Source organism: Notamacropus eugenii, chromosome 2 (genome assembly GCF_028372415.1).
Source record: "Notamacropus eugenii isolate mMacEug1 chromosome 2, mMacEug1.pri_v2, whole genome shotgun sequence".
Classification (NCBI taxonomy): Eukaryota; Metazoa; Chordata; class Mammalia; order Diprotodontia; family Macropodidae; genus Notamacropus; species Notamacropus eugenii.
Genome location: NC_092873.1, coordinates 373,362,888 through 373,383,996, shown reverse-complemented (window position 1 = coordinate 373,383,996; position 21,109 = coordinate 373,362,888). Strand labels below are relative to the sequence as shown.

General features: G+C 36.4%; 1 protein-coding gene across 3 annotated transcripts in view; it reads right to left on the bottom strand.

Annotated features, from left to right (window-relative positions):
- The window catches only part of BRIP1 (BRCA1 interacting DNA helicase 1), a 237,501-nt gene that overhangs the window by 14,196 nt on the left and 202,196 nt on the right, over nt 1–21,109 (bottom strand). For 2 of the 3 annotated variants that reach the window (XM_072646908.1, XM_072646910.1), the window contains 5 exons: nt 18,555–18,667; nt 15,755–15,837; nt 9,160–9,480; nt 5,492–6,244; nt 1,691–1,770 (listed from right to left, as the gene is read on the bottom strand). In XM_072646908.1, coding sequence (XP_072503009.1) covers nt 1,691–1,770; nt 5,492–6,244; nt 9,160–9,480; nt 15,755–15,837; nt 18,555–18,667 — 1,350 coding nt within the window. Of the gene's footprint in view, nt 1–242; nt 1,771–5,491; nt 6,245–9,159; nt 9,481–15,754; nt 15,838–18,554; nt 18,668–21,109 lie in introns of those variants that run through there. The other variant, XM_072646909.1, reaches the window with a different exon arrangement.

Genomic DNA, 21,109 nt, shown 5'->3' with positions numbered 1-21,109 from the left:
TTTCCATGAATTCCATGGTGGCAGCAGAAATACCACCATTATCATCATTACAAATGCACATCTACCTGGCTGAATACATTATTCTATCTAGAATTAATATGGTTGGTATTTTAACTCATATTAATTTCAACATGAAATTATTTCCCACCTAAGCAAAAAGTAGCATTTGGCTAGATTAAAGATTTACCAAAAATCTGAAGAAACAAAACTCTTTTTTAAAATGAAGACCGAGGCCTCAAATACATTTTAGCACTTTATTATAAAGGACATTCTGACCAATTATATCTTACTGACAAGAGCATTTACTCAGATAAATGTTCACCATGTTTTTTTAATACAACCATAGAATTTTTATTATTTTGCAAATGTTCTACCCTTGCTTCATGATTTGTCTTATTTTTAATAAAAAAAAAAATAAGCAAACAGATAAAGGGCCATGATCACTAGGAAAACAGAATTCAGAAGGTCTTTGAGTAGTCTTTGACAGGCATCTTTGTGGATCGAGCCCTTTGGGAAGACTCAGTGTCATGCGACAGCTTTCTGAGAAACTGATCTAGGTCAACATTCACTTTCAAAGGTTAAGCTTCTGGGAACCACAAGTTTCTCTCAGTCCTTTCCTCTCCCAAAATACATTGGAATCTGACTATAACAGTTTGTTACAGAGAGGAATTTAGTGTAAGGTAGACTGTCTTGGACTCCATCCAAGAGGGTTTAGTTACTGAAAGCACCTCATTATTAGGTGGTCTCACCAATAAGGTGATCCACTGGCATAAACCCCATGGATGTTATAACAAGGCTTCATTGTAGTTAACACAGGAAGCCAAGCAGCTAATGGTTCTATCAAAAGAAATCTTAAGAAACAAATTTTTTGTAGATAGAGAAAAATCTTATGTGATAGAGGATCGTGTGCCTGGATCCTTTGCCTAGATATCCATGTCCTATAGCATTGCTCTTCACTGGTTTTCTTACTGTTCAGCTCTTATTTGATCCATATTTTGGGTTTCTCTTAAGGATTTGTCATCTGATAGTACTTTCCTATAGTACTTTTTCTTTTTTTTTTTTGCTATAGTGTAATTTGAATTCTCTGTCTTTTGATTTATTCCATACATTTAACCACACTTAGTAAATTATCACAGTTAAATGTGATTAGAGGATAAGAAATAAAAAGCGGAAATTCATGTAGGTTTAGGTGAACTTTCTGCTTAAAAGACATTTTAAGTAGGTGGGTGGCTGAACAGAACTGGAAAACAAAAATGTGATAATCAAGTATAAGAAGAAAACCATCACTCTGGTGGATTAAATGGGCATAAGACAAATAACTTTGTGAGGTCATCATATACTAAACAACTTCAATTTGATGAGATGTCTTTATGATGTTTTCTCAAAGACTGAATATTTTGAGTGTTTTATTGCAGAAAAATACCGTGTAAAAACCATGCTGTTAGAGAAGCCTTATAATAATAATGTCTTATGAATTAATGGGCAAGTGTAGAATAAAATTTAAAAGTAAAGCTTAATTCTTATGACAAAAACAAACAAAAAACTCAAACTCATAATAATCAAATATATTTAGCAGGAAAAAAAGGAAAAGAATAATTATTTATTTTAGACATATCCTAAGAAATTTGGTATAATGTTTTACCCTAAGATTCCAACCCTAAGACATCTAACTTTTACTCTACAATTGTACCTTCCTTCCATGAATGAAGCCCTTTCTCCAACGGACAGCTTTCCGTGTTCTTTGTCTGTATGTTCTAAATACTTTCAGACCTTGAATAAATTCAGGATCAAATGGTTACTTTACACATAATGAGTATATAGGGTGTAATTTATCTGAAAAAACAACTATTTTATCTTATATATCTCGTATATCACTCTAAAATAAATCAGCCTGTCTTCCAATAGCTATAATTTGCATGTAATTTACAACGCAATTACGTATCCTCAATAAAAGCTATTCTTTCTCTTATTATAGGTTAGGCAGCATTTGCTTTCTTGGTGCTATTTAAAGAGTAAAAGAACAACCCTTTCTAATATACTTGGCTAACTGCTTTATTTCAACCACTGAATTTTTCAGTTTTAATCTTTCAGATCTATAGAAGATGGCAAGAAGGACCCTCAGGACCATACAAAAAAGGCCTATGTTTACCAGTATAAACTGTATATCCCTCATAACAATGCTTATATAAGATATTGTTATAACACATATACACATGTAAGATAACACTATCTTATTTAAACATTTGGGGGTCTAAAAATTGTGCTTAATACCACAAAAACTAACTCCCTTATCCCACCCCACAAAAAAGCAGCAACCTAAATAAGAGAAATAGCTCCAAGAGGTATCATAATAAAGGAGCTGCATGATTTACCAACATTTGGAATTTTTTTGTCAATCACATTTCACAACTACTACAACTTGTCAGATTGTGGAGTAATGAATAATATATAGAAACCAAGTGAGAGTCAGGATTGTTGCTTTTATTTAGAGACTGGTTATTAAAGAATAGATGCAGGTCTTTAAGCAAAGCCAGGATAATCACAGATCTAGAGCTGTGCTGGAAGTGACCTTACAGGTCATCTTGTCCAATTCACTCCATTTTATAGATGAAGAAGGTAAGGCCCAGCCAGAGATGATAGGTAACTAGCTGAAGGTAACTCACACATAGGTATTATGTAGCAGAACTGTGATTCAAATGTAGGAACTGAGACTTTCAAGTTTAGTGCTCTTTCCCCTGTAAAAAGTGTATATCACTTTCCTTAATATTTATTTGGTCAGAGCTGCATGCCAGTCAAATTCTTGTTATTTAAATCATGTTTTAAATGTTCTCTTTTAAAGGAATCCTGTGTAATTCTATCTGCAAGTCAAGAGTCCTTTATAATGGCAAATAATCTGAGACTAATTTAGCAATTTTGAAAGTCCATATATTTCACATATGGAGTTTTAGATAAGTGAAAGCATGCAATCAGTAGCAAGGCCTCTTCAAGGTCTAAGTTCTAGGACCCCACGAATGGTGATGACGTTTTTACAAGCTTGCTACAAATGCCCTCACTATGATCTGCATGCAGCATGGCGCAGTGCAGACTCCTGACTCAGTCAGGAGGTTTGGATTCAAATTCCAGCTGGTCTAGGAACTGACCCTGGATCACATCACATCTATAAGGTGAGGAGTTGGTACTAGTTGATTTTCAGGGTCCTTTCTTTCTCTAATTTCGATGACTTTATGATCATTATAAGGCATAACTACAAAGCAATGTGATTGTTTTTCAATAAGGATACCTGCATTATACTTTCAAAAGAGTGATGTCCCAGGTAAAGGAGTCGCCTTAGCAGCCAGTACGTACGCTGGTTCTCCAAGGGCCTTCATTGCTCCATAAGTAGTCAGAACTTCTCTTTTGGAACTGCCTTAATAAGCCTATGGGCACATATTCTCTAAGATGGAAAATTTTCATGGGGGGGGGGGGAGGGAGGAGCAGCCCCAAGTTACTTAATCATCTGTTAAAGGAGATCAGTGATTAAATTTTTGCTTGGGGTCAAGAATGAGCACCAATGCAATGGGACTGATTTTGTGTGTCTCCTAAACCAGCTCAAAGGCAATTCCCAAAGAGGAGATCCCAGCAAACTTTGAGCAAAGGCAGCATTACTGGGATAAGGGACAGTTTACATCAGGCTCTGTTCTGACTGGGACAAGATTAATGTGGACTATAAGCTTGAGTATATTTGTTTTTTAAGAAAATACAATTCAAATTGACTCCCAGTAGAATATCAACAAAACATGACATTTTTTTTGCACCCAATAAAGTATATTCTTAATAAGCGTCTGATGAACTGAATATGACAGCTAGAAAAGAATACAGAGATAATTGAGTTCAAATCCCTCATTTTACAAATGTGGAAAAGGGCTCAAAGAGAAGTAACTTGTGCTTAAAGTTTTTCAAAGCTTAACGTATATTAACTTATTTAGTAGAGTGGAAAGGTTACAGGGATGTGAGTTGGTGGACCTGTGTTCAAATCTCATCTCTGCAATTTCTTCCTATATGACCTAGGCAAGTCACTTAACTGTGTCTCAGGGTCCTCATCTGTAAAATGATGGGATTGGATTAGGTCTGAGAAGACTTTCAGTTCTAAAAAATTATGATCCTATGATTACAAAAATTACTTTCAATCCATTGTTTATAGTCAATTGTCAATGATACATAAGGAAAAGGCAGGGTACCAAGAGGAATTATTTTGGGAATCTAAAACCTTTAATTGGTGAATAATAAAACTAAATCTCTTTGAACTATGCTTAAATCTGTTATGTATAACTTCATATTACTTGATAAGAAATCTGCTGGTTTCCTGCTCTGTAAACTGTTGAAAAACACAAACATGATCTGAAACGATCAGTTTCAGTGATGAGTGGAAAACTCAGTGGATTTGGAACCAAAAGAACCTGGTCTAAATCCCAGCTCTGGAACTTAACACTTGTGTGGGCTTGGGCTGATCCCTGAGAGTCACTCATCCTCAGTTCCTCATCTTTAAAATGAGGGGTCCCGGACCAGATGATCTTTATGGTCCTGACACAATCTAAATCCTATGATTGGCATCTATCCAATGAAAGAATACTTTTAAAAAAAAAGTCAGTGTGTTTACAGAATGATGATATAGCAAAACATACTTTTCAATAACTTTTTTTGATGAAGAATAAAATGCTCATTCATAAACGTTTTTGGATTATTGCAAACGAGGGCCACAGAAAATAACAGACTATATGTGGAAAGGGCCACAAGGGGGCACATTTCAATTGTACTCTCATCTTTAGGCTCATTTCTCAGCCTGCCTGAACAAGTCAGTGTAGGTCATTTGGCTCTAACTGATTTTACAGAAGTTTGTTTACAAATTCTATTGGTTTCAGCTTATCATGCAAAAAGGGTAAAAGAGGCTTTAATTAAAAGTACACGCAGTACCTTAACTGCTATTTAAAATTTATCACAAGCTGGCAAAAGAATTTGATAAGAACTTTAAAGCAGCTGCTCAAGGAAATACTAGATTACCATTACATGATATGTGGCAAAATTAACAAGTGAATCAGGACTGACATCCATGATAGAGGTACTCCCTGAACTGTGCATGTAAATATGAAATAAGAGAAGGGGATGACAAGATTTTATTGCTAAAGTAAAATTGGAGGCAGCCTAAGAAAGCCCACCAATTCTTTCCCATGTTAAATATGGTATCTATTTTGATAAGAAAGATTTTCTAGAAGAAACTATTTTGTGTGCATCACCTCAAAAAACAAACTGGAGAACAGCATAATATGCACTTTCAAATAGAAAATAAGAGTTTACAAAATAGGATGCTGTTTTAAACAGTGATGAAAACTTAGCTTGAAAATGAGGCTGCCTACTGTTTTTTGGAAGCATCTGTATCATTCATCAGAGGCAGAGTAATTAACCATTTAAACTGAAGTTTGGTCCAGAAATCTTAAATGTCATGTGCTACTGTTACCTATGGTGTCCATTTCCTGAGTTCCCTCCAGCTCCTGCTCATGTACATTAGCTGCCTTTACATTATCACTAATGTTGTCCACTTTATGTTCATTTTGCACGATTCTATTCAGTGTCACGTCTATGCGATCTGAATTGGTACTATCAATTTCCAAAAGGTTTTCTGCTATAATGCAATTTGAATTCTCTGTCCTTTGATTTATTCCATCGGTTTCTGGTAGCTCTTCATTTTCCTCTGTATCTGATTCTGTATCATCATAAAGTTCCGGTGTGAAATAGACAGATTCATCTTCTTCTGTTGTTTCAATTTCTACATTTACATTAGAAAATTCAGCTACTACACATACAGGACTCAGATCAATGTCTCGAGCCAGGGTTTCTTCAGGGTACAGTAGCTGTTCAGCAGGATCTTTTTCACTAACATCATTGGTCCTTTTTATTGATGAAGTAATGGTTTCTGAATGTGGGCCTGGGCCAAATGGTATGCTTCCTGACAGGGATGAAGACTGGCTTCTATTAGTGAGAGACAAACCAACTGTACTTTCCCTCTTTTCATTCGTGGAAGGGAAAGTATTGATGTCATGGTTCTGTGTGGAAGACAGTGACTTAGGGGTAAAATATTTCTTCACAGAGTTAGAATCGAGACAGCCATTCCTTTCTGTTTGTTTACTGAAGGTTGGACTTGTGGATCTTGATATTAAATATTTTTCCCTCTTCATTTTGTGTGGAGAATACTCCAACAATAATGAATCATCTGTGAACATTAAGAAAAAAGATCATTTTAATTTCTTCCCTTTCCTTATCCTGATCATTACTATATTAAGATGATCATATTTTATACACAGATAACAAAAAGCTAGATAGTTAACAGAGAATCAAAGGCAGATAAAATTAAAGACCAGCTATTCATCTTATAGAGGTCCAGAGAAAAGAAGTATCCTGCCTAAATTCATAGTTTATCACTGTCGGAGTCAGGACTGTCTCCTGATTGGCAATCCAATGTTTTCTATTTAAGATACGAGTAAATTAGGACATAGATATCCTAATTTACTAAGTTTAGTTAGTAGGCTATATTAACAAAAATAAAGATTACACAAATAACTATAATACAAGGCAGAATTTGGGATGCCCAAAGCAGAAGTAAAAAGAATAATAAAATTTAAGCTGGAAAGCAACCTTAAAGGTGATTTAGCACAATTCTTTCACTTTCCAAATTAGGAAACAAAGGTCCAAAGGTTAAGTGACATTTCCAAGGTCAAATGGATAAGGCGTAAAGCTGAGATTTAATCTTACGACTACAAGCTCAGTGTTCTTCTCATATACTATTTGCCATATAATACTTTGGCATAATTTGCTACATATAACTTCCTACATACTGTTTGCCACATAATGTGTCATGAGAAATGTGAAGAAGGAAAAGATCAGGGAAGAGTTCAAGAAGGAGGAAAAATCCTGAAGAAAGAGAGGTGCTTTAATAGGTAGAGATAGTGGGGAGTGGGGAGAGGAAGCACTTCTCCTGTGTGGGAGGGTATAGAGTAAAGACACAAAGACAGTAAAAGACAGGTGGATAAATAGTACAGTTTGGCTGATCTAGAGAGCACATGAAGGAGAATGGTACAAATTCAAACTGGAAAGGTAGGTTGGAGCCAAATTGTAGAAGGCTTTGAATGTTGGGAAGAGTGATGTGCTTTATTTGGGAGGCGATAAGTAGCCTCTGAAGGTTTTTTAAAAGAGAGTTATGTGATTAAAGTTGTACAGTAGGAAGATTACTTAGATATGGTGGGAAGGATGGATAAGAGACTAGTTAGTGGGCTACTGCTATCTGTCTGTGTTCGTCTTTTGTTTCCAAAGAAGACCATGCCATCAGAGAAATGATGACATGACTTGCACTTGACTTTGTTTTGACTGAGAGTGGGCTGTGCAAAGTCACCAGCCTGACTTTCCCCTCCTGAGCTATCTGCGTCTAGTGACCAGATATTCATCAGGATGACTGGAGATGGCCCAGGATGAAAGGAGAGACCTTTGGCCTATTCCGGTATTCATTTAGAGTGAAGTAACACCCATTCAGTGAATAGGCCTCTTTAAGAAGTAATCAGGAAATGGCCCCTTTAACGAGCAAAAGAAAAAAACAAGTAAATCAAGTTGGGAGGGAAAGAGCCACAGTTACTATTGATAATCACTCTGAAGCCAGGAGGGTCTCAAAAAGAGACATTAAGTGGAATTTGGGCAGGGACCTATTGTTGTGCAACATATGGGCATCAGAGGGCACTAGGTTTAAGGTTTTGGGAAAGAAAGAGAAAAAGAGAGGAAGGAAGGAAGAAAGTAATCTGGCCCATAAACCCCAAGTTAACCGAGTGTGCTCTGGATATCCAAATTTACCTTCCTTTGGAAAGGAGAAAGGGAAGGGCGGGGGAGGGCAGGAAGAAGGGAGCGGATGAGCTGAGTTATCCAGCTAGCTGGATTCCCATTCAGGCAGCTGGGTCTACTTGCAGGTCTGTGTTCGTCCTTTGTTTTCAATGAAGACCATGACTTCAGAGAAATGATGATTGCTAATGCTATCATCTAGGCAAAGGTTAATGAGGACCCAAAATGGATGTAGTGGCAATGGAAAGGAAGGACAGAAAGGAAGGATTTGGCAATACTGGTTAAGAACCATGCTACAGAAAGTGACTACAATGATAAATCCCATTGTTTTTCTAACTTACCATCATGAAGATAGGACTTTTATCAACTGGAACAATTCACCACTCAGAATCCATGTATCATGGAATTTTAGAGCTGATACATCTCAGTGGCTATCCAGCCTAACCTATACCTAGAAATGAATCTTCCCCACCTTCCACTGCCCCAGATCATTCCCAACAAGAAGTCATTCAGCTTTTGTCTGATAACCTCTAATGAAGGAGTGCCCACTACCTCCTTCGGTAGGCCATTCCACTTTTGGACACATCTAATTACTAGAAAGGTTTTTCCTGATATCAAGCCTAAATTTGTTTCTTTGCAAACTATATCTATTGTCCCTGGGATCAAATAGAGTAAGTCTAATCCCTTTTCCACATGAGAGCCCTTCAGATACTTGAAAACAGTTCTCAAGTTCTCTCTGAGTCTTCTCTCTGCAGGCTAAGCATCTCCAGTGCCTTCAATTGATCCTCATATAATAAGGGCACTCAAGGCCCTTCACCCTCCTGGTTACCCTCCTCTAGACACTCTCTAGTTTATCTACTATCCTTCCTAAATTGTGACACTGACAACTGAACATAATACTCCAGCTATGGTCTGACCAGAGAAGAGGACAATGAAGTGATCATCTCTTTATTCCTAGAAGCTATGAGGCCCTAGATCACATTTAGTTTTCTGGCTGTCATTTTACACTAATGACTCAAAATAAACTTGCAATCCACTAAAATCATTGTATCATTTTTAGATAAACTGTTGTCTAATCAGATCCTCTCTTATTAAGATGAAATAGGTGTTTCTCTTTAGAATGAGCAACGTCCTAGAGTGTAGAAAGACTAATGAACTAGGGGTCAGAAGACTTGGCTTGACTCTTGGACTCTGTCAGATACTAGCTATGCAACCTTAAGACAGATCTCTCAATCTTTCAGGGCCTCAGTTTCTTGATTTATAAAAGACCTCCAAGCTCTAATGCTAGGATTTCATGACACATACTTTTATTCTTCGCTGTGGTGATGTTACTCGGGTGACTATGTAGATTGATCTCCACAGCCATCATAGGATCCTGAAGTTCCTGGACAAAAGGCTTCCTTTCATCTTCTTCAAGAACATTTGGTGATAGGTGAATTGTTGATTCTAATAAAGATGTCGAGGACTCATCCTTTAAACAGGTCACTTCTTGTGCAGACTCATTACTCTTTGGGGTTGACACACCAATGACTTTTTGATGCTTTTTAGAAAATGCAGCCAAGGACTCCAACGCACTCTCAAAGGTTTCATGGTGCTTAATCTGTTGCCGAACCCATTTGGAAAGTCCTAGGAAAAAGCAAACCCAGAGAGGATAACCATGTTATAATATCACATTGCTTAGATGCCTTGATTATACTTTCAGAAGAAACATGAAATGAAGTCTTCAATTCTTTTAAAATAGCGTATTTTGCTTCATAGGAGTTCAGCATGTTTTATTTCAGAAAAGATAAATTATTACACAGATAAAAGTTGCCTCTTATTATTTGGAGAAACTAGGGGTGGGGAGAGGGGCGAACACGGTCAACACTGTCTCCTCCACCCAAGTAAGTAAATCAAATCATTGTTGTTCATGATAACTAGCACTTATATAATGCTTTGTGATACATTTTATGCATGTGGTTTCATTTTATTCTTATAAAAATCCTGTAAGACAAGTGGCATTACAATCTGCATTCTACATACAAGGAAACTGAGGCTGGGAGAAGTTGTCACTTGTCTAGGACTATACAACTACCAAGTGGCTAAAGCAGGATTTGAACTCAGAACTTGCTATCTCCCAGTTCAACACTATATCCACTGCAGTACCTATCTTATTCACAGAGATCAAATCAAGATTCCATATTTTCATTAGTTTTGTCACTACTTTTCTTCCAAATACAATTGAAAACCTTTATAAATCTGCAGGAGTGTCAAAATTAACATAGCTTTATGGTCCAACCATTTTATATCAAAAATTTCTGCCAAGTATGGTTAGTTTGGGGAGAAGTGATTTTTGCCAGTGATATAAATAAATCCCTGTAATAAACATGAATGTATACCATCACAATACAGGTTTAACAAGGTGATATTTCATATAGAATTAGATCTTTGGATATGTAAAAAAGACAGCAATACTGCCTTTGGGGTACAGTCTTTTGAAAAATCACTATGATATTCCAAATCCAGGGGAAGTTTAAACCAAACTTACTAAAAGATGATCTTGGCTATATATTATTCCATTTTCCTTTGGCTTCAAATTTTCCTTCAACTTTTTTGCTTTAATTTTTCTATCAATGCTTAATGTGCTAGGAAAATTGAACTCAAACATCAATTAGCCAGCATACAGAATTTGTTTCAAGGCAGTCAGGTAGAAAGCTGGTCCTGGAGTCAGAAAGATTTGAGTTCAAATCTGAGCTCAGACACTTAGTACTTGTATGACCCTGGGCAAGTAACTTAACCTCTGTTTGCCTCAATTTCCTCAACTGTAAAATGGGGTTAGTAATAAATAGCACCCACCTCACAGGACTGCTATGAAGATCAAATAAGACAGTGTTTTATAAAGTACTTAGCAGTGTCTAGCACATGTTGCTCAATCATGTCTGACTCTGTGACCCTATGGACTTTTGTTCATGGGGTTTTCTTGGCAAAGACATGGAAGTGGTTTACCCTTCCCTTCTGCAGCGTATACCCATTTTTGCAGATAAGCAACTGAGGCAAACGGGGGTTAAGTGACTTCCCCAGCATTGCACACCCAGCAAGTGTATGAGGCCGCATTTGAACTGGATCTCCTTGACTCCAAACCCAGTTTTCTATCCACTGCACCACCTAGCTACCCCTAGCACATAGTAGGCACTATATAAATGCTAGCTATTAATATTATTATTATCACCGTGTTGGCATTCCTGAGACATGAAAAGAAAACAAAGATGTTGTGGCACAGCAGAAAAGTAAATGTCTGGTTCTGCCATAACCACTCTAGAAATCTGTAATTGAGTCATCGCCCAGTACCATCTGTGTTGCCTTGAGTAAGTAATAACCTTTTAGCATCCGTTTCCTCATCTATAAAAGGCAGTGGGATTGGGGGATGTTGGACTACATGATTTCTCGGGTCCCTGACAGCTCTCAATCTGTGCATGTAGAACCCTCTATACATCTGACAGTTTTTTTTAACAGGCTTTCTGTGCCTGAGAAAAGTAAAAAAAAATTCTCAGAGATAATATAAAGTGATGCAATTCAGTTTTCCTTATGATAAACTTAAGCCATGGGCTAAAAATGTAAGTTGATCTTATATTTTAAATAAAGAAATTTGTAAGACTAAAAAGGGGAGTTTCCTTTCTATATCCTTTATGTTTTTATTTTTAGAAAGGACAGTACTGTGGAGAAATTTTAAATTCTTCCAACTTAAATGCATTTGTATATGCTGCTTCTTCAGCTCTAGCTTTCTGTAAGCAAAGTCGGTCTTGTTCTTTGTCTAAAGCTCTTGTTTATATTTAGAAATATAAAGGAATCTGAGCTCCACCTGCTGACGAGATATTGGCATTTAACAGCTATTTATCTGCCTTTAGTTATCTATTCCTCAGCCTGATATTAAAAGTGGTTACTTTTTAAAACATCATGGGCAATAAGTCAGTTTGAATATTAATTAAAAATTCTGTGACTATAATATTGGTAGACCTGTAAGCCTGTCCAAATATACTGGAAAGTAATTAGAATTATGCTTTGAAAAAAGTGATTTGAATGTTCTTTGACCCAGACATTCCACAGCTAGGTATGTACCTCCAAGGAGGTCAAACAGAAATAAAAGCCTCATATTTACCAAAATATTCACTGTAGCCCTTTTGTGATAACAAAGAACTAGAAATAAAGTAGGTCTCCACTGATGGGGGACTGGCTGAACAAATTGTAGTACATGAAAGTAATGAATTATTACTTTACTATGAGAAGCAATGAATATGAAGAATTCAGAAAAATGTTAAGACTTATTTGAAATGATGCAGAGTTGAGGTAAGCAAAATCAGGAAATAGAACTGTAACAATGTAAGCAGAAAGACTAATAAAATTAAATTGAAAGCTGTGCAATTAAATGACCATACTTGGGCATACTTGGAAGAGTTGGATGTAGGCATCTCTACCTCTTCCCTGCAGAGATGGGGGACAGGACCGTGAATGTGGAATATCCTGCATATACTATTAGATGAGGTCAATGCACTGGCTGATTTTGTTGAACTTTTTCCCTTTTTCTTGATCAAATCTTTATTACAAGAGAATGCTCTCTGGGGAAGAAGTGTTATATTTGGAATTCTATTAGAACTGGACTGTATTTGGAATGCAATGGATAGAATTAGAAATGGATTATATTTGGAAAGGGTTATATTTGAAAATGAATGATCTGAAAAGAGGTAACAATAAAATTTCTTTAACATGCTCTGACTGATGTTTGGGGACAGCTAAGTGGCACAGTGTATAGCACACAGTCTGGAAGATTCATCTTGGTGAGTTCAAACTCTGCTTCAAACTAGCTTTCTAGCTATGACCTTGGGCAAGTCACTTAATTCTGTTTGCCTCAGTTTCATCATCTGGAAAATGAGCTGGAGATGAAAATAGAAAGCCACTCTGCCAAGAAAACCTCAAATGGGGGCATGAAGAGTCAGACATGACTGAAAAATGACTAAACCATGTGACTGAAGTTGGGCAGCTAAGTGGTGCAGTGGATAAAACACTAGGCCTGGGGTCAGGAAGATCTGAGTTCAAATCTAGCCTCAGACACTTACTAGTTGCATGACTTTGGGCACATCACTTAACCCTGTTTGCCTTAGTTTCCTCATCTTTAAAATTAACCAGAGAAGGAAATCGCAAACTACTCCAGTATCTTTGCCAAGAAAATATAGAGTTTGACATGAACACTCTCTCTCTCCCTCTCTCTCTCTCCACCTAGCTGCCCCTGTGTAGCTCTACTCTCAAAAAAAAAAAAAAAAGCAAACCCAAAAAAACCCTTGTCTTCCATTCAACTTACATCCCACCTCCTGGACATATAGCACCTTTTTTCTTTCTAAACTATAGTTATACCTCTAAACAAAGGCCACCTTCTCAGCAATTTTATTACACAGAATGTTCTGGAAATCACAGAAAGGAATACAAATATTCGTTGAGGAGATAAAATATGTCACAGTCTGTGCCTGTGTACTTTATCTAATGGCTCTTCAGATCATCACTTGTTTTATATACAATTTTAACAGATTCTTTTATCTGTTTTCTATCCCATAAGCAGATTAGGCAAATTAGGAGGGGAAGGTGCTAGAAGCAAGCACACTATCAACAGTAAGAAGTGACAGCTAACAGTTTGACAGGACACAAGCACATATAAGAACTAAAAGAAATCACAGCCGTCTGGGGTCATTTCGTATAGTGGTCAGTATTTGTCCAACACCTCTCAGTAACCTCAGAGCGTCTCCGATATCTCAGCAAAGCATAATAACTGATGTTTACAATTGGAGTAGGAACTGTGTTTGTTTTGTGAGGGCCCCAAGTGTAAGACACTGGGGCTGTGGCAGGGGAGGGGCCTCTGAGGCTTCTGCCTTTGTTCAATCCAGATCTCTTCCCCTACTTTCCCCTTTCTCCTTTTCCATCTTACTCCCCTTTTGCTTTGGAAGTTCTGATCCACTGATGCCCTTATCTAGGGCATGGTTTTTGGCTGGTAGCTTAAGGAGGGTACTCAATAGGTTTTCTTTTACTTCTTGACTTATAAGAGGCCAAGACCAGGGAGGAATTGTTTCAGAGGCTATTCCTGAGCTCCAACTGTTCGAGGAGAACTTTTTTCTGCGTTCCTGACCTGGTGACTGAAGACTGAGGAGAATATAATTTCTATATGCTTTTTAATTAGAAGTTATATGCTCTTAATTGTGATTACTAAAATTATCTTGGTTGCATTTTATGGTCCATGAGTGTGCCTCATTGCATTTTAACCCTTAAGTCTAAATTACTGGACTGGCCTAGGTTAGGCCTGATCCATAATAATAATCACGACCCTGAGTCATTAAAAAAAAAAAAAAAAGGTCGAAAGTATGTAATCTATTTGAAAAAAATTTCCATAAAACTATCTAAAATAGAAAAAGTTTTGTCAGTTAAAGAAGCAAGCCTCAGTTATAGGGAAAACTCACCAATCTGGGACCTATCAATCCTCTATGAGTTTATCATATCTTCAGATCCTGAAAAGCTCTAGAGAGATGACCTGATCTAAGATGTGTTAACAAGTACTAGTACTCTCACAAAAATGTTTTCAGAAATAGATGATGTTTAAAAGACTGGATTTTCTTTTTCATAGAAAACTTATTTCCATCTCAGCCATATTGCAAAAAACAAATAAGAAAAAGCAGGAAAACATCGTGAAAGTGAAAAGAACTTTGATCTGCACTCAGAGCTCATCAGTTCTCTCTCTGGAGGTAGAGAAAATTTTCCTCACAGATCCTTTGGAACCGTCTTCAATCATTGTCTCGATCAAAGTAGCTAAGTCTTTCAAAGTTGCTTTTTGTTACAAGATTGCTATTACTGTGTAAAATATTCTTCTGACTGCTCACTTGACTCTGCATCAGTTAATATCTATCTTCCTAGGTTTTTCTGAAACCTTACTGCTCTTCATTTCATATGCCACAACTTGTTCAGCCATTCCTCAATTTATGGGCTTTCCCTCCATTTCTAATTCTTTGCTACCACAGAAAGAGATGCCATAAACATTTCTGGACATATAGGACCCTTTCCTTTTTCTTTGTTCTTTTTGGGATACAGATCTAATATTGTTGGGTCAAAGAGTATGCAAGATTTTATAGCCCTTTGGGCGTAGTTCCAAATTGTTCTCCAGAAAGCTTAGACCAGTTCGAAACAGCACCAACAGCGTATTAATGTTCTTATTTTTTCAAAAACCTTTAGTATTTATAATTTTCCTTTTCTGTCATGCTAGTCAGTCTGATAGGTGTGAAGTGCTACCTCAGAGTTGTTTTAATTTGCATTTATCTAATCAAAAGTGCTTTAGAACATCTTTTCATCTAACCATTATATGGTTTAATTTCTTTAATTATGGTTTAATTTCTTCTTCTGAAAAGTACCTGTTCCTATACTTTGATCATTTGGGGAATGGTTCTTATTTTTATACATGTGGCTCAGTTTCATATATTTCTGAGAAATGAGGTCTTTAGCAGGGAAACTTGCTATATATATCCTTCTCCCCAAGTTTCTTGCATTCCTTCTAATTTTGGCTGCATTAGTTTTGTCTGTGCAAAATCTTTTTACTTTCATTTAATTAAAATTATCTATTTTTATTTCATGTGATCCTCTCTATCTTTTGTTTAGTCATAAACTCTTCCCTTATTCATAGATCTTATAGGCGATATTTTTCATGCTCCTCTAATTACTTGCTTATGATATCAACTTTTATGAAAAGAATGGATTTTCAAACATTTTTATGTTTTATACAACATTTTAATATTGATCTGGGAGTTCCAACCTCAACAAATGTTTCTTTAAACAGACACCCTTAAATAATAAACATTATTATTAATTCTATTATACTGTCAAGTGAGCCTCTTACCAGATATATATCGATCTGGGTTGCTCCTGAAGCGATCATCAACTAAAATAAGAGCTCCCCAATCATTTTTGTGCCGAATACATCTATGGGAAAACAGTGAAAAAGAAAATATTTGAGTTAAATTATATGATGAAAGAAAATAAAAATTTTAGTTGGATAGCTAGAAACATGGAGATGGTTCAAACACATCAGTTACACATCCCGATAACGGAAACTAGTTTTTAGGAGAGGGACATAAAAGTTACCAGAAAGATGGTTCTACACATAAACTAAATTAACTTATTTTTAAAAACCCTCTCATTCTGTCAATTCCAACTATCACTAAGCTAAGTGAAATAATTTCTTTGCAAACAACAAGAGAATGAAATTATTGGAAATTTTTTTTCACAAAACTACACTCCAATTCCACACTTTTAAAAATTTACATATTTATGTACATTCTTTTAAAGAATATCTAGGCTTAAATGAAGTCTGACCTGCCTATCTGTGAGTCATAAGATTATGGATTCCAAGATCTAGAGCTGGAAGAGACTGCAGAGACCCCTATTTCAACTCCCAAATTTTACATAAGAAGAAAGTGAGCTGAGAGGCCAAGATGACCAGCCAGAAGTGTCATACAGTGAGTGGGATGGAGGTTTTCAAGAAGTTGGATTACTATTTATTGGAGTCATGGTAGAGAAGATTCCTGTTCAGTGTAGGTTGAAGTCAATCATCACTGTGATTCAGTCACAAGGCCATGAGAGCCTTAACTAGCCATGAGAAGTCTCAACTAGACTTCTTTACTTTTAACGATTTTAATGTTTTATGCTTATTCTATATGTTTCTGGGGTTTTTCTTCAATTTCTATCACTTGTACGAATATGAAAGATAATTTTTAACAATGTCTAATTATGATAGCATTAAAATTAGTTTTATTTTAACCTCTAATAGAAAAATGAAGTTTAGACTAGTTTTTATGTTAAGTAGAATTTTGACTGACCAGAATACTCAAGGAAAGGAATAATCGAAAGGAATCTTATGATTTAATGTTGGTTACTTCTTTAAGCACTACCAATCTTTTTTTAAAATGTCAACCCTTCTTAAAAGATTATAGTAATATATACTAGTATACTTTCCTGCCTTAAAAAATGCTGTTCGCTGAATATTAACTGATCTTTCTTTTCTGATGATTCAGCATTTTGCTAAACACAAGGTTTCAAAGTTATACTCATGAACATCAATTCTCACTCATTATGTAGCACTAATGCTACACATACAGACGGTGTAGAAGATTGGGTTGCATCTGAACTGATCCCAAGACATATTTCAGAAGATATTTTTATATATATGTATGTTTGTTGTATTTTTAATGTATTTTTTAAAAAAAAACAAATATCTTCATCCTTTTAAGGGTAAGTTTTAAAAAATGTCTAAGTAATCAACTGTATAGACTATATATTATTGCTAATTTTACATAAAATTAATATTCAATCAAAGGATTTCTTCCATTCACCCTAAGATTTTCCCTGGCTACTTTTCTTCTCTCCTTAATAGTTGTTTCCCTCTTGTGGCTTTTCTATACAACCCTGACACCATCTTCTTTCTGTACCTGCTATTTTTCTTCTCCTCTCCATAGCTATCTTCTGTGGTCTGGTACTGTCAGGATTCACCTTTTATGGTTTCTTGCTTGGTCTGACAAACCAGTGTACTTCCTGTAGCTTCAGTGAATGTTTTTTGAACTTACCTTTCAAATGCTACGTGTTAAAAGACTTCCAATTACTGTCAAGGGAAATGCCATCCTCCTAGTCATCTAGGGTCTCAACCTTGGTGTCATGCTCACTCCTTACTTGCACTCACTCTACATAACTGATCTGGTGTGAAGTTTTTTTGTTTCTGCCTTTATAACCTATTTCAAATATACCCCCTTTTCTCTCCTCATTCAGTCACCACCCTCCTTCAGGACCACATCCCCTTACCCCTGGACTCTTCAGTGCCTAGCCTGTTGGCTGGTTTCTCCCTCAATTCTCTTCCCTAAGCCATTCTCTACTTAACCAGCAAGGTGATTTTCCCGGAACACACATCTGATCACGTACCTTCCCCTTTTTATGACTCAAATTCCAGTGGGTCCCTGTTACCTCCAAAATTAAATAGAAAAATGATCCACTTAAAGCCCTTCAGAAATTGGTTTCTTCCTATCTTTCTGATCTCATACGCTATTCTTTCCCATGTATTCTTATAATCCAGTGACAGGGGCCTTCCTATTCTTCTCAAACAACTTTCCATCTCCCAGCTCCATACATTTTCACTAGCTATCCCCTCTACTTTGAATCCTCTCCCTCCTCATCTCTATCTCCTGACTTCCTTCGAGACTCTGCTCCAATGCCACTTTCTGTGTAAAGTTTTTTTGATCCCCATCTCCCTTACCACCAGTCCCACCAACGTCAACGCCTTCCCTGCTGAGTTTGGCTTCTATTTACATTGCATGTATCTTGGATGTTTTGTATGTTGCTCTTCCCATTAGAATGTGAGTTCCTTGAGGGCAGAGGTTGTGGTTTTGCCTTTCTTTGTACTCCCAGCACTGAGTACAGGGCCTGGTTCATATGAAGTGCTTAATGAATATTTGTTGACTGACTTACTTTGGGTTTTTTTCCAGTAATGTCAGCTTTCCAAAAAATTTACCCTGCAAAATATATATTAATTGGGTTCTAAGATATTAAGGTTTGATTGTATCTATATCTTACAAAGTGTGGAGCAATATGATTAATCTTCAAAACAGTCTTAGCTCACTATTATATACCTTACATTCCATAACCCCACTTACCTGCCAAGTGCCTGGTTCAGGGCCCTATAAGCTTGAATTTCATACCACTGGCGGCCGGGTAAAAGACCTCTTAGTTTTGAATGTTGATCATTGTATTTTCTCTTTAATTCAACCTAAAGGTAGAAAGGTATATGTTGTTGTTATATTATGATTACTTTGTAAAAAAAAAAAAAATCCCAAAGGTGGTTCTCAAAGCAAAATGCCTTCCACACTCAGAGAAAGAAATATGGAAGTCATTCACAAAATGTAGCAGATCATGTTTGTGTATGTGTATGTGTTTGTGTATCATGTTTTGATTTGTTATATGATTTCTTTCATTTATTTGAGTCTGACTACATAGCATGACTATAGTGAAAATATACTCAATAGGCAAGTATATGTAGAACCTATACAGAATTGTATGCAGTCGTGGGGAGGGAGGGGGGTAGTGGGGGGTAGGTGTGGAGGGGAGAAAATCTCAATTGTATGGCAGTGATTGTTAAACATTAAAAAATAAAAAAAATAATAAAAAAAAAAGGTTAAAAGGGAAAAACAAATGAGTTAGTCTTTAAATTATCTAGGTATAATTTTTAGCTTACTCAGGGTAATGGGCATGTATCTCCTAATTTAGACCCAGTTCTGTCTATCAGTGAAAAGTAACATATTAAAACACTGCACTGTACCAAAGGGATTCCAAAGTCTCCCAGTTCATCTGCCCTAAAGAATATATCAATTCCTAAAAAGTGAACTTCACAAATGCCTTGCTATTCTAAGTAGGTTTTTTGTTATATGTGTATATATATATATATATATATATATATACACACACACACACACATATTTTATATATACGTATTTTGCCTCTCTAAAGAGATTATATGTTCTTAGCAGTCAAAAGCAACATTCTATTCTTGCTCTTCTAATCGCAGAACATTTGCATGAGTAGGTGCTCAGGGTTGGCTGGATTGCATTCTACTTGTGAAATTGTGATTGGCAGTTAAAAATCAATAAATCACCTATCCTTTCAGGAATTCTGATGTAATAAAAAATACCCTTAAAAAACATGGAAGATTTTTATTTTAAAAATGTTCTCTCTTTAGCTGTATCTAAAAACAGTGACATAACTATGCTTTCTGGACACTAGTGGGTTTTTTTGCTTAATTTTAAAAAAGAATAACATGGAGGTCTCTCCTCAAATTTACTAAACTTTGGTTACAATGCAGGATCAGGAGTAACAACTATGACATTAGGTTCCAGAGACACCTGGAACTTTCCCATTTGTGCCCTAAGTTTCCTTAAAAAGCAAATGGAGCTGTCCTCAAGACTAGATCAGTCCAGGGGAATTAGGTTCGAACAACAGTTTACTGACATAATTTCCCTGCCATCTAAAACCCAACACACAAGGAATCAGAACTCTAGCTTGATGGATTCCCCCCTGCTGTGAGAATCAACACACCCTTCAGGTGGATGCTCCCCTGTGAGGAACTGGGCTAAGAGGGAGGGAAAGGGAGCTTTGTATGAATGAATCTATTCTGTATTCTTGCTGAGTATCCTTTCCATGCTATTGCTGAGTAAACTTCTTTTGTTAAATATTACAGGAGTTACAAGTATCTCATCTCATTCAAATCCCTAGCTAGAATAACTAGACGGCCTGAGTCAGGTTTGGCTCCAAACACCTGACATAGCTGCCAGGATTGGTCTGAAAACAGTGATATGCAGGTTTCAGTTAGGCCCAGCCTTCAAGGTCAAGTCAGGAGACATAAACTCTTCATTTCAGGGGCTTATTGACCCCCAACAGGGGAAGATCATGCAAATTAAAATTAAACTAAATAATGAGACTATTACAACTCCAAAAAAACAGGAGCTGGATTTCTTACAAGATATCAGATATTATGAAACTTTTTCTCTCAATTTTTATTGGCTACAGAAGATGGGTTGCCCTGACCTTCAACAAGACCAACAAGATGCCAATTATAAGCCTCCATAACAAATATCTGCTTGGTCTGTAAACATTGCGGGGTCACTGTGGCACCCAGGCAGACTGAACCCAGATGAAAAATCAACCACATTTTAGAGAGATGTGTTTTTCCACACTAGAATAACAAGGCAATCTAATAAGAAAAAGGCAAAGAATGCAACTGCAATAAATCATTGGTAATATATACACTGAATGCTTTGAGGGAAGGAGAAGTGATTTAAACAAAGACACTGTGAAATTCAAGCAGAATTGGTTTCACTACTAGGAGGAAAAGTAATACCTGGTCAAAATATATGGCATACTACATTTTTGAAAAGGCATCATCTAAATATTGTACAGTACTCTACTTCAATTTTCAATTCAACACGCACTTATTAAGCACTTACTATGTGCCAAGTACTGTGTTCCTTCCAGAAAGGTATGACTCTCAGCTACCAAAATAACTCGATATAGGATTTTGTGGACTATGAAACATACAAAGCCATAGTCATAAAGAAATAAAGAACTGTGGCTTTTCAACCTGACTTACAGACCATTCCATTTAAACTGATGAAAAATTTTATATAGAATAAGAAACTTCAATACAATACTGACTTAA